The sequence below is a fragment of the Nematolebias whitei genome, chromosome 11, assembly GCF_014905685.2.
Source record: "Nematolebias whitei isolate Nwh7 chromosome 11, NemWhi1, whole genome shotgun sequence".
Lineage (NCBI taxonomy): Eukaryota > Metazoa > Chordata > Actinopteri > Cyprinodontiformes > Rivulidae > Nematolebias > Nematolebias whitei.
Genome location: NC_056508.1, coordinates 39,534,511 through 39,546,951, shown reverse-complemented (window position 1 = coordinate 39,546,951; position 12,441 = coordinate 39,534,511). Strand labels below are relative to the sequence as shown.

The 12,441-nt window shown below is 37.1% G+C and overlaps 1 protein-coding gene across 1 annotated transcript in view; it reads right to left on the bottom strand.

Annotated features, from left to right (window-relative positions):
* Positions 1–761: 761 nt before the first annotated feature.
* The window catches only part of cfap74 (cilia and flagella associated protein 74), a gene marked incomplete at its 5' end in the record, with an annotated part of 56,139 nt that continues 44,459 nt past the window's right edge, over positions 762–12,441 (bottom strand). Inside the window, 13 exons of the mRNA XM_037684336.1 lie at positions 762–899; positions 1,458–1,592; positions 1,810–1,943; positions 5,069–5,186; positions 5,409–5,563; positions 6,966–7,104; positions 7,261–7,416; positions 7,599–7,718; positions 8,095–8,150; positions 8,242–8,351; positions 10,062–10,196; positions 10,516–10,631; positions 11,786–11,914. Of these exons, the coding sequence (XP_037540264.1) occupies positions 795–899; positions 1,458–1,592; positions 1,810–1,943; positions 5,069–5,186; positions 5,409–5,563; positions 6,966–7,104; positions 7,261–7,416; positions 7,599–7,718; positions 8,095–8,150; positions 8,242–8,351; positions 10,062–10,196; positions 10,516–10,631; positions 11,786–11,914 (1,608 nt within the window). The remainder of the gene's footprint in view (positions 900–1,457; positions 1,593–1,809; positions 1,944–5,068; positions 5,187–5,408; positions 5,564–6,965; positions 7,105–7,260; positions 7,417–7,598; positions 7,719–8,094; positions 8,151–8,241; positions 8,352–10,061; positions 10,197–10,515; positions 10,632–11,785; positions 11,915–12,441) is intronic.

The window sequence follows — 12,441 nt, the reverse complement described above, 5'->3', positions numbered from 1 at the left end:
GAACGTAGTTCATTCTCCGTGTGCAGACGAGCACAAATGAACACAGCAACATGAAACAGATCAGCAGCAACATGAAACAGATCAGCAGCAACATGATGTGATTTTTCAGTGATTATTCTGTCTAACAGCCTCAGGGTAGAAGCTGTTCCTCAGTCTAGTGGTTCTACACTTAATGCTCCTTGACCTCCTTTCTGAGGGGAGTGGGGCAAAAAGTGTGCTGAGTGAGTGGGGTCCTTCATGATGCAGGTGGCTCTCTTCCTGCATCTGGAGGTGTAAATGTCTGTGATGGTGGGGCGCCTGACTCCAACAGTCTTCTGTGCAGCCTTCACCACTCTCTGCAGAGCTTTTCTTTCTGCAGCTGTGCAGCCTCCATGCCACACGTTGATGCTGGAGCACAGGATGCTCTCCACTGCACACCTGTAGAAGGAGGTGAGGACTGAGCTTCCCAGAGTGAAAAGAGCCTACTTGTCTCTAGGATTGTCATATCAAGATAAATAAAAAAGGATTCCAGTGTTTACAAAATATTTTAATGTTTAAAGAACAGCACCAGTGTAATCCAACTACAGTCTCTTAGGGAAGCTTTCTTTTATTGTAACATTTGTGTGTTCTCTGTTCAAAAATAAAACTACAGAACACAAACTGAGAATGAAATTCATAGACACAAGTCTTCAAAGCCTTATTTAAAACTGAGAGTCTTGACCGCAACATATTCAGTACTAATTACAGTACAAGTACAAGATTTTAAACTAGGGTTTGCAGACCTTCCACGGGTCAGCAGCCGGGGCCAGTATGGATCATTCAGCAGTTGGTGAGACCAAAGCCATCAAGGTGACTCGGTAAGTACGAGTCTCATCCCCCTTTACAGTGAGAGACACACACATCTGCACCACCTCTGAAGGCTGAAACACATCAACACACACACGCTCAGTTCAGATTTCAGTTATTTTCTTCCAGGATCTCATTTCTTAATGATGATGCAGATATTAAAGTACAAAATATAATTTATAATATTATTTATAATGTTTGCAGGATGCTAATAACCGGGCATTAGATTTGCTGGAAAAATATTTTTTAACCTAAAGCAATGAAACTAAAGCAAAATATATATACAATTTATAATCTTAGTGCCTCTAAATGTTTTGTCAATTAGTGATTTCATTTTTATTTTCCTGAGACTTGAACTTTTGTTTGTATTAGATGGACCTGATAAACAAACAAACAAACAAACAAAAAATCCACATTTGTTCATTTATTTTTTTATTGTTTTAAAGTCTTTTTCTCCCCCCAAAATGTGTCCTCTTTTGAGAATAAGACTTGGGTCTCTATAACAGTTTCTACACTTTCACAACTGGGACACAGAGTCTTGGGATGTTATTAAAGGACGATCATTTGACTATAAACATCATTTCTTTAACCAGTTTCTTAATAAGTTATAAAAGTTATGTGTTTTTTTTTACCTTGTATCCACTTTGGGGAGCCCATGTGATGGTGAGTGTGCGTCTGTGACCTGCCTCCACACTGCCCTTCAGAGGCTCCACACTGAAGCCCTGCTGCTGCAGAGGGGCCACACTATCCCAGTAAAACTCTCCACTCTGGAAAACCACAAAAACGGAAAACTAAAACAAGATAAGCGTCATGTCTGAAAAATGTTGTTCACTGGTTTGTTGAAGCAGTTAATATTTTTTCCATATTGCATCTAAAAGAAAAACGAGGATTATGACAACCCCTGAAAGGGGAACAACCAAAAAAAGAATAATAAACCTACAGAAAGAGTAAGTTGTATCTTTTACTTCTGTGAAACCTCAGTACCTTCTTTTTGGTGTTTGAGGAGCGGATGCAGCCAACATGCAGTTCCCTGACCGCAGGTTTGATGACACCTGCATTGTAGCTGGCCTGCAGGGTCACCAGCACGGGGATATTTGGCCTCTCCGCCATCTGTGACTCTGCAACAGAACGTGTTGCAGGTTTCAGCTTTGATCAAGTTTATATAAAACAGCTCATACATACCAGGTAGTCCTTAAAGTTTAATTAAAACTAGAGAATTTGCACTTCCTGCGAAAATGCAGTATGAATGCTGATTGCTGAAAAACTTGCTGAAAACAGCTGAAATGCAGCCGATATAGAAGAACAAGCCCAAGTTAGCAGAATGAAGCAGAAGGAACACATATTTGCTTAATTAGGTTTAAATAAGCAGGAATTCGTACAAAAATAAGGAAATTAGCTAAAAAAAAGTTGAAATTAACAAAAGAAAATAGCTGAAAAGACTGTCAGTGTCAGAGTTTCTTTATTTGTCATTCGCACCACATGTGGTACATGTGGTGGAATGAAAGAGTCCTAGTTACATCCAACAATAAAATGTAAAAGAAAAACAGTAATAAGAGCTAAGATATGAACTAAAAAAACCATTAACTAAAAATACGCTAAGCACCAATAGCATAAAAACAATACGCTGAACAGCAGCACAAACCTGAGTCTGTGTGAGCAGAAGAGTACAAATGAACACAACAACATGAAACAGATAGAATAGAAAGAAGATAAAATAAACGGAAGTGGAAGGAGCTGAAATGAGTAAAAAAAGTAGAATTAGCTGAAAAAGCTAAATTTAGCACAAAAATGGCTAACTAGTAGCTGAAATATCAAAAAAAGCTGAAACTATCAGAAATAACCCGAAAGGAGCATAATAAGCTGAAATTAACAGAAAGAAGTTAATGAGGCTGAAAGTAGCAGAAATTATCACAGAAAACTTGAATTTATCTGAAAACAGCTGAAATTAGCTACAAAAATGCTTAAAAAAGGTGGTTGAAAAGGTAGAACAAGCTTCAATTAGCAGAAGGAAGTGGAGAGAGCACAAGTTTGCCCAATTAGGCTGAAAGAAGCAGAAATGAGCACAAATAGTGGAAATTATCTGAAAAAAAGCTAAAAGTAGCAACAACAACAACAACAACAAAAAAAACAGTTGAAAAGTAGCCAAAAAAGCTGAAAGAAGCTAAAATGATTAGAATAAAGTAGAGAGCACGTTTTTTTTTCTGAATTAGACTAAAAAAGTTGAAATGAGTGCAAAAAATGTGGAATTAGCTGAAAACGCTAAAATTAGCACACAAACAGCTAGTAGGTGAAATAGCAGAAATAGCTGAAACACAGAAAGAAGCTGAAATTAGCAGAAAGAAGTTAGAAGAAGCACAAAAATGTTGTAGTTAGCTAAAAGAATCTGAAAGGAGCACAAAACAGCTGAAAAAAACAGCAGAAATTAGCTGAAAGTAGATAAAAAAAAAGTTAAAATTTGCACAAGGAAGCTGAAATAAGCTGAACCAGAACAAAATGTGAAAGGAGCAGTAAAAGGTTATAAACACATCTAAAGATTTGTAGGATGTAAAATGAGCTCAATTCATTTTCCATGAGAGAAAAAAAAAAAAAAAAAGGCAGAAAAGGCTAAATAAAAAAAAAAAGCTAAAGTTGCACCTATACTAAAAGTCATAGCAAGATTGTCCTGAAAGAGCTGAATGTTTTGATTTATGATTTGTTGAAATATCATGAAAATTGTGGAAGAAGAAAGATTCCAAAAAACATAAGAAAAATGGATCACAATAGTGTGAAAGCTTCATAAGCGTTCACACTATAAATGCTTTGACATGACGATGAACCATCTCATACTGCTGAGTACAACAAGTCAGAATAATGTTTTTCCCATCAAACAGATCTGAAATATTTAGATTTTTACTGTAGTTATTCTACATCTGTTACGACTAAAATTATACTCGATGGAACACGAGTCTAAATAAATTGTGTCTAACATTTGTGTTAGCTTTCTCTTGTCAGAACAAAATGCACTTCACAGGAAATTCACTCATTGTGGTTTATTGTTTGTCATTTTAAAGCTTTCTAGGTCAAACTAATTCTGAAAACGGTATAAAAAGCAACTGCCCTATTGGGTTTACCACCACGGAACACTTCATGATCAGTTTGCTACAACACTTTTTAAGCTTTTTATGACTGAGCAATAGAAAAGGAATACAAATCAAATGTACTTTTCTCATAAATTTGTGTGGAAAAAAGTACATTTGGTTGGACTTAGAAAATCCCCATGAAAAAAATTAATCACGTCTTGCAAGGTTTTTAAAGTAGTTAAATAATCTCCTCAATGCCAACAGAATTTGATAGTGTCTCCTATGAATCAGCTCCGCTGTGTGCATTTTCTGGTTCTATCTTGCCTCTTCCTGTTTGCCAGCTGCAGATTGTCTCATAACTTGTTCTCCTGTGTAGCATGTATTTGAAATTTGGTGTTGTGATATAGATTTTGCAACACACAGGATGTTATGGAAATAAAGTACTTCCTTTTTTGCTGCTCTCAGAATTCTCCAGATTTCAATATTAAAGTTTCTGCAGATTACAGTGAGAAACAAGAAGACTAAAAAGTTTTGATCTTTTAGACTGGAGCCCTATTTCTGTGATGCAGTCACAATGAAGTGGTACGAATTATATTATGTGGCTGCTGATGCTACAGTGGTTGAATGCATTGGCTGATTATGAGTGTGTAAAATTTGTTACAACTCATGGGCAGTGTGCTTATTTGTACACAATAATTTTGTGGTAAAATATGACCTGACTGCTGGTGAAAAACAACAATATATGATTTCATTACACACTCTCTTGGTAAACTTATGGAAAGTGTCAAAGACATATAAAACAGCTTTAAGGAGTTGGAATTAAAATTGGGCCTGTCACGATAACATATTTTGCTGGGCGATTCATTGTCTCAGAAATTACTGCGATAAGCAATAATATTGTTTGAAATTGTTTGATTGTTAAAACAGATTTTAAAGAGAAAAGAGAAAGGGTGGAGTCAGTGAAGAGCACTGGAGTTTAACCTTTTGTCATCCGTTGTCTTCAGTAGATAGACGAAGAAACGATAAAGCCGATAAATGAAAATGAGGTCGATAATTTTCATTTATCATGAGATTAATTGATTTATCGTTTATTGCGACAGGCCTAACTAAAATGTTTATTTTCAGAGAATGCATGATTTCTATCCACACACATGTGGTGGCCCTCATGGACAGACAGATAATACCTGTGAGGTGAAGCTGGGGGAGAAGAGATTCGATGGGCACTGTCAGCAGGTCTCCTCCGTGCAGATACATGTTATGTGACGAGGCTGCACCCTTCAGATTCACCTCACACACTTTACTCTAGAAGACAGAGGGTTACAGTGGTTTTCTTACAAAAAAACAAACAAAAACAAAACCAAAGTCGAGTGAGAACATGCGGGGTACAGCGAGCATGTTTGAATAACACATTAGACAAGCGCATGTTCATATCTATCAGGTTCATCTTGCAAACCTGTGGTTAAGGACAAGCACGAGCTGAGTAAAGACCCTGGATGGAAATATGTGTGTTTGTGTTGTGCTGACCTTATTTATGAGCTCTATGGTGAGCTTGTCAGAGAAGTTCACAGAAGGGTGGTCAGGCTGAAACGTGATGGTGATGTCTTGGGTCTGTCCAGGAGCAATGCTGCCCTCTACTGGCTTCACACTGAACACACTTAGACCACTGTAGTTCTGGGTCCCTGACACATTGTTTCACAAAAATTACAAAAGTTTATCAGTTAAAAATGCAACAGAGATGAACAGAAGAAAAATCTCAATCAAACCAATATTTAACACAACTGCCTTCTATATAATGAAGGCCAAACAGCATTTAACTTAATTTAAATACACACTTCCATGTAGTTTCTGAAGCTCCACACACCTTCGAGCTGACCACAGATTTGTATAGGCTGCTCAGATTTCTCCTTATAGTTCACAAAATTTCAGACACACTCAATGACTTGGATATCAAGGTTCTATGCGAGTCATACTATCACTTCTACTTTCATCAGGCAAATGGAAGTAAGCATGATGTATCTGACTTCCCTCAGCCATTCACTGTGCAGTTGTTTTTGTGCTTTTTCCAAAGAGCTTGAACTCACAACCTGTTTTAAAATGTGGCAGGTGCTGTGCTCATACAATGGGACTGCCTTGTAGCTTTAGGCTCTGCTCAGATTTGCCATGATGTCTGTAATAGGAAACTGTCTTCCACTATCCAGTCTTTTCAGTTTGGATTTTCCTCACCTGCTTTCAGTCTCCTAAGCATCTGTTTTTGTTTTAGTGACTGTTTCTATTTTAATCTACATGAGTGGACTGAAAGAAGCCATCCGTCCATCCATTATCTTTTATCTGCTTCATCCTTTTTCGGGTCGGGGTCACTGGTGCCCATGTCCAGGTGGGGTACACCCTGGACAGGTCTCCAGTCCATCACAGGGACACAGAGACAAACAATCATTCACTCTCTCACTCACACCTAGGGACAATTTAGAGTTACCAATCAGTCTAACATGCATGTTTTGGTCTGTGGTGTGGAAACCGTAGTACCCAGAGGAAACTCATGCATGCACGGAAAGAACATGCAAATTTCACCTGGACCTCTCTCCACCAGATAGTTTCTCATTTCACACCATGAATTGAGTAAAAAAAGTATCTCAGATGTTGTTTTGGTAGCTACAACATACAGGTGATGACATCCCACATGTACATGAGGGCACAATAGTATAAAATCTGACCTCCATTCCAGTTTCTATGGTTGGTTTCTTTTGTAAATCAAATTATAGCAACATATTTTAAGGCTAATAAAACAAACAAAAAAGTTAAGAACATTTATATACAGTATTTAGGTCAAAGCCAATTAAAACACATTAATTATAACATTGTTGCACTTACTGAACCAACCTTTTAGTAGGGTCCTATGTTGTAGAGGCCCTTTTTTATTGGTTTTAAAGCTTCTTAATTATTTTCTTTATGATGTTCTTTAATATGCCACCCACCTCTGTGTTTCTGACAATGAGCTTATGAGCAACTTTTTGACAAACTTAGTTTTGACTTTATTTATGGAGCTCTAAAATCAAATGTTCTCAGGATATGTTTACTACTTGCCTACAACAGGCCGGATCTGAGTGTTTCTGTATCCATCCAGCAGCAAGGCTACTCTGTCGATTCCATCCTGATGCCTGGAGAAAGACAGACTGGCCAGCCGCACGCTGAACCCCAGTGCCACCACAGAGTTGTTCTGTAACTGCATGTAAAACAAAGCTCAGCACCAGAACGAACGTCAAATAAACCGAGCTAAAATGTTAATTTAACAAAAAATATCATATCAACTATCAAGATGCAGCCCCTTTTTTGTATAAATGCGTGTATAGTTGACCTTGATGGACCTTGATTCACTGACCTGCACACTTTGTGAAGTGGTCTCTTTCTCCAACACAAAGCCAAAGTCAAGGAGACCTCCAGTGTGAGATGAGGTGACAGCAGGGAGAACACCCTCTCCACACAGACTTATTTCCAAAACCATGTTAAGGCTTCGCAGCTCTAGTGTTTCAAGGCACTTGAGAAGAGTAAAGGCATAAAGTAACATAATACAAATATTTCAAGTTGAAAATTATTCATGATGACAGCGGTTATTGACAAATGTCTTAATTAAGTACACTTATCCTGACTACAACAGGCAAAATGCCTGTACTGTGTAGTGCCGATAATATGTAGTAAATTTGATGCTGTTGGCCTTACCTTCATCTCCAGAGCTGGGCTGAAAGCAAGAACCAAAGTGTGTTTTCCCCCTGGATGTATGCGTCTCAGAGCATTCAGGAGAGAAAAAGGACCACGTACGTCCAACACGGATGACATCAACTTATAGATAATCAAAGAAAATCGGGCAGAGTTTATTAAGAAATATTTGCTTTATTTGATTCCTGGACACAAAAGTGTGAAGTCCAACAAGTTTCATTGGGTAAAACACACATTATTTGTGATGATTAATAATTCTACAGCTAAAAGTAAATAATTTTTAGTCCTGCTTTGGGTGAAAATAGACTAAAATTTAAATGAAAGAAAAGATAGACTTAAGGAACATTGTGTGTAATATACTTAAAAATAATGCATACACGTGTCTTTAGAAGTGCTTGCAGAACCCAAATGTCATTAAGGATAATTATTTAAAAATAAATTAAATAATAGTAGCATATATTTGATAAAAAAAAAAAAAACTTTTATGAAGAAAGGATACATCCACAGATTCATTTGAAATGTTCTGAATTGTAAATGTTTTAATTACTCTCTCTCCTACAAATATAGACACAAACATGTGAGCACAACAAACAAGGGAAACATCTGAGTTAATGAGATGATCGTGTAGTTGAGGACATTTTCTCACCTAGAACCACTTGATGGAAGTCTATGACGTTGTGGCCATTGTTGGATAGTCCCACCAGAGGGGGCTGTACAGCCAGGCACTGCAGCTTCAGGTAGAGTGTATTCATGTCACTGAGGGTTAACAACAAGCACCAAGATGAGAAATGTCATATTTAAGATAACAAAAACACTGTTGCACGCACTTCATCTGATTTTATTAGACTGAGGGGTCAAAAAATATTTAAAAAATGCTCCTGAGAGCTTCCAGTGCAGTCAAGAAAGCAAAGAAAATATTGAATATTTGTTTAAATATGTTTAGGCTATTTTTAAATGGTCATTACATATGAATACAAATGTTTAAAATAATTAAACAGCAAAAGAACAAACCAAAAAGGCTTGTAGTTAAAAAACCCAAAATATAGAGTTAAATATAAACAGTAACTCTTCCTAAACTGAAGAGAAAAACTGTTAGAGAAAACAAAAAACAGCATTCAGCCATCATTATTAATAACTTCTACATGATATGAAGTACCAGATAGTTGTTTATTCAACTGCGCTCGTCTGCACAGGTTGCCATAGCAACACACATGAAAGATTCAGTAATTATTTTTACGCCCGATGCCTTTCCTGACACAACCTGGGCAGCTTCAGGATTATAAGACGATGGCACTAACCCCCAAGCTACTCCAGCCTCCTATTTAATACCAAAAAGTATGATGTACATTTAAAGATATATTTTTTTATTTTTATTTTTGCAGTTAGATTACAATAATTCTTATACAGCACTACTTTGAAAACTTTTACTTTTGGTCTTCAAGCCGGAACAATTTAAGATAAGCTAAATATTAAATTTTCTGTTTTTTATTTGTTTATTTTTATAAATTTCTAATAATAAGTAAATAAATACCTGAGCCATTTTTTAAAATACTGTTTTCTAGGTATCCCGGTCCAGGGTCTTTTCTGGGTGGAGTTTGCATGTTTTCTCTGTGCATGCGTGGGTTTTCTCCGGGTACTCCAGTTTCCTCCCACAGACCAAAAACATGCATGTTAGGCTGATTGGTAACTCTAAATTGTCCCTAGGTGTGAGTGAGAGAGTGAATGGTTGTTTGTCTCTATGTGGCCCTGTGATGGACTTGCGACCTGTCCAGGGTGTACCCCGCCCCTCGCACTGTGATTGCTGGACATGGGCACTGGCGACCCCCGTGATCCAAAATGGAAGAAGAGGGTAAAAGATAATGAATGGATGCTTTCTAGGTCAGACCCTAATGTTTTGGTAACTACTGGGGTAAGAGAGTGAAGAATATTTCTGCAACTTCAGAATTTCTGTAATGCAGCCTTGTAAATAAAACATCTTCTATATTATGCGTTTATTTCAAAATACTCTTTCAGTCACTGATGTAACAAGTTCTGAGCTTCCTTATGTTTATTCTGTGATGTTTTCCTTCTAATTAATTAAATATAAAAGTCAATAAAATTTAAAAAAAAGAAAAGGTTAAGCACTGCTGTGATCAATAAATAGATGTTTTTTTTAATCAGACTGTATTTTACAGCCAGCAAGCATGGCATCAGCTTTAGAGGTAACATTTATATGCAAGGTACAAGCTTGGACAATATCATATACATGTTAGATCATAATAAATATAAAAAAACAAAATGAAGTAATATTTAAAACATAATAATTAAATGGCCTTCTAAACCAGGCAAAGCAAACTGTTTACAGCGAGTGTTTATGTTACAATAACTTTAAAATAATGTTTCTACTTTGAGTCATTAAAAAAACACTCCACCAATAAATGGCAAGGCCATTACAGTACATGTGTCTGTATCTGGAAGGTGATGTACCTCCACGCTGGCTGGACTTGTCCGTTTGTCTCTGGAGGGACTCCATCTGACACGAAACAGGGAATGGTGAGCTCTCTGTAGCGCTGAGTGAAGGAGTAGAGCAACGAGGCCTTTGCTTCCTCGTACTGCTCCGACCTTCAAAGGAAAAACACTCACTTTTAAACCAAAGCTTTATTACACACACAAACAAAAAAAGATTTTCTGTTTTTATTATATTTTTTGCGATTACAAGTCTAAAGAAATGGGAATACTGATGACATGAAAAGAATCAACAAAAAAGGGCACAAGTATTTTATAGTTCAAGTTTGGATCTCAGATTTTAGCCCTGTTAGACCTAACTAGGACGGATAATTTAGAAAAATGAATTAAATGAAGTTCAGTTAAATAAAGTATAAATAAACCTGTATAAATAAAGGTTAAATTATTATTTTCTTTTTTTAGAAAATATATCTACCCAGGCTGTATGCAGATTGGGTCAGGTGATTTGGTCAAAACAAGGTTTTCTGACATCTTGCTCTTCTTTGAATTAGCTGATATCTTTTCCCCTTTACTGGATCCCACGAGGCTCTCCTTTTTCATCAAAGAAAACAAATATAACAATAACGTGAGAGAAATGCAGCACAGCTAGAAGGTCACTACAGATTGTCGGCATCACACTTTCAACCTATATTACACATGAACTCATCAGAACAAACTATATGACACTTGCTGATTTTTATTAATTACCACATTATTTGTCTGAGTTACAACCAGAGACAAACATCTGAAAAAATGGTGTACAGAAAATAAAAAAGGGAAATAAAAGAATTTGAAAGAAAAGGATGAATTAATGTGTAAAATTAACCAACAGTAAACACAGAACAGTGTCTAGTTTAGTCCCAAACTAGACTTTAGTTTAGTCTCACACAACTAAATGAGAACAAAAAAATCATGCAAAAAACATCAAAGTTCATGCTCAATAATCCAGGTAAAAAATCCAACAAAGTTAAGTCAGGTCATCTGGACTCTCTTTTCTTGCTGAGACATTTCATCCTTCACCCAAAGGACTTCATCAGTCCGAGGAGCCACAACAAACTCATCCCACAAGCAGCACACTCACTTATAGTGGACCAACCAGTTTGATGGTGATAAGATGGTTTCTGGGGCCTGCCCTCTCCCCTGTTGACTCCTCGGAGGCAGCCATAGGCAAAGTGGTTCAAAATAGCATGAAGTCCTTTAGATGAAGGACGAAACATCTATTAACAACAACAACAAAAAAAGGCCAGATGACCTGACTGAACTTTGTTGCACATAAAAAAAATCAAAATGTCCTTGACTTTCTGTTCAGTTGGGTTGCACACCTTGGCTGAACATTTTTTTTTTTCAGTTATTTTATGTTCGGGGTGATTCAGATGTTTGCAGATCTGAACCCCCTAAAGCACTGCTGGGAAAGAAGCAGAAACAGCACGGAGTCCACATCTATCCTGCTGTAGGTAGCAACACTGGTTAGTAGGCTGAATGCTAAAGACCTGAGAGGCCAAACCACCTGGGTACAGCTTGGATGGCTTCCCTGGCGGGTAAACAACTGAGTGCCAGTTAGCTCCCACTTCCAGCTGCAGTAAGAAAACTTCATCTTTGAAACAGTCCTTTCTTGCGTTTCAGCTGGTTTAGCTTAAAAAATTAGTTTGCTGCTGAAAAACTGTGGCACAAGAAGAAGTTGACTGACGGTGAGCGTGCAGGTGTACCTCCTGTTCAGTGGGTCCGTTTCTCTTTGTGTCACAGAGCAACTTGGCCCGGTGCAGGCGACATAAAGCCTCTGCTTTAATCTCATGATCCAAAAGTCTGGGTCTGAAGGTCACATGCACAGGACATCTCTAGGACAGGAGAAATGTTAGATTTTTTTGGTTAGTGATAGATGCTAAGTGTTCTTTGCGATTACATCATCCTTACTCATAAGCAGTTTTGAATCGAACTTATTAATTGAAAGAAGTGGAAACTTCATGCTGAGAGGTATTTTGCTGTGGGCCTTTTTATTTATAAAAAGTTCAAGTGAACCTGTGACCTGTTGGGTGTGTACCTGCCTCTCGCACAGTGACAGCTGGAGATAGACAGTAGGCACCCCGCAAACCGAGAAGGAAAAAGCAGGTAAGAAAATAGATGGGTGGAAGTTTAAATTAACTACAGAAGATAATTCCACTGTTTTCCCATTTACAGGATGTTTACCGCATTGCTTCCAAAATGCCTTTTATTGCTAAGTCAAATAAAAAACTACTGTCAAATATATTAATTGTTTAACACCACTTGTAAAAAATAGCACTTCTAAGTCAGCAGCAAATGAAATGCTAGTTTTCTTCTTTATATATATATATATATATATATATATATATATATATATATATAT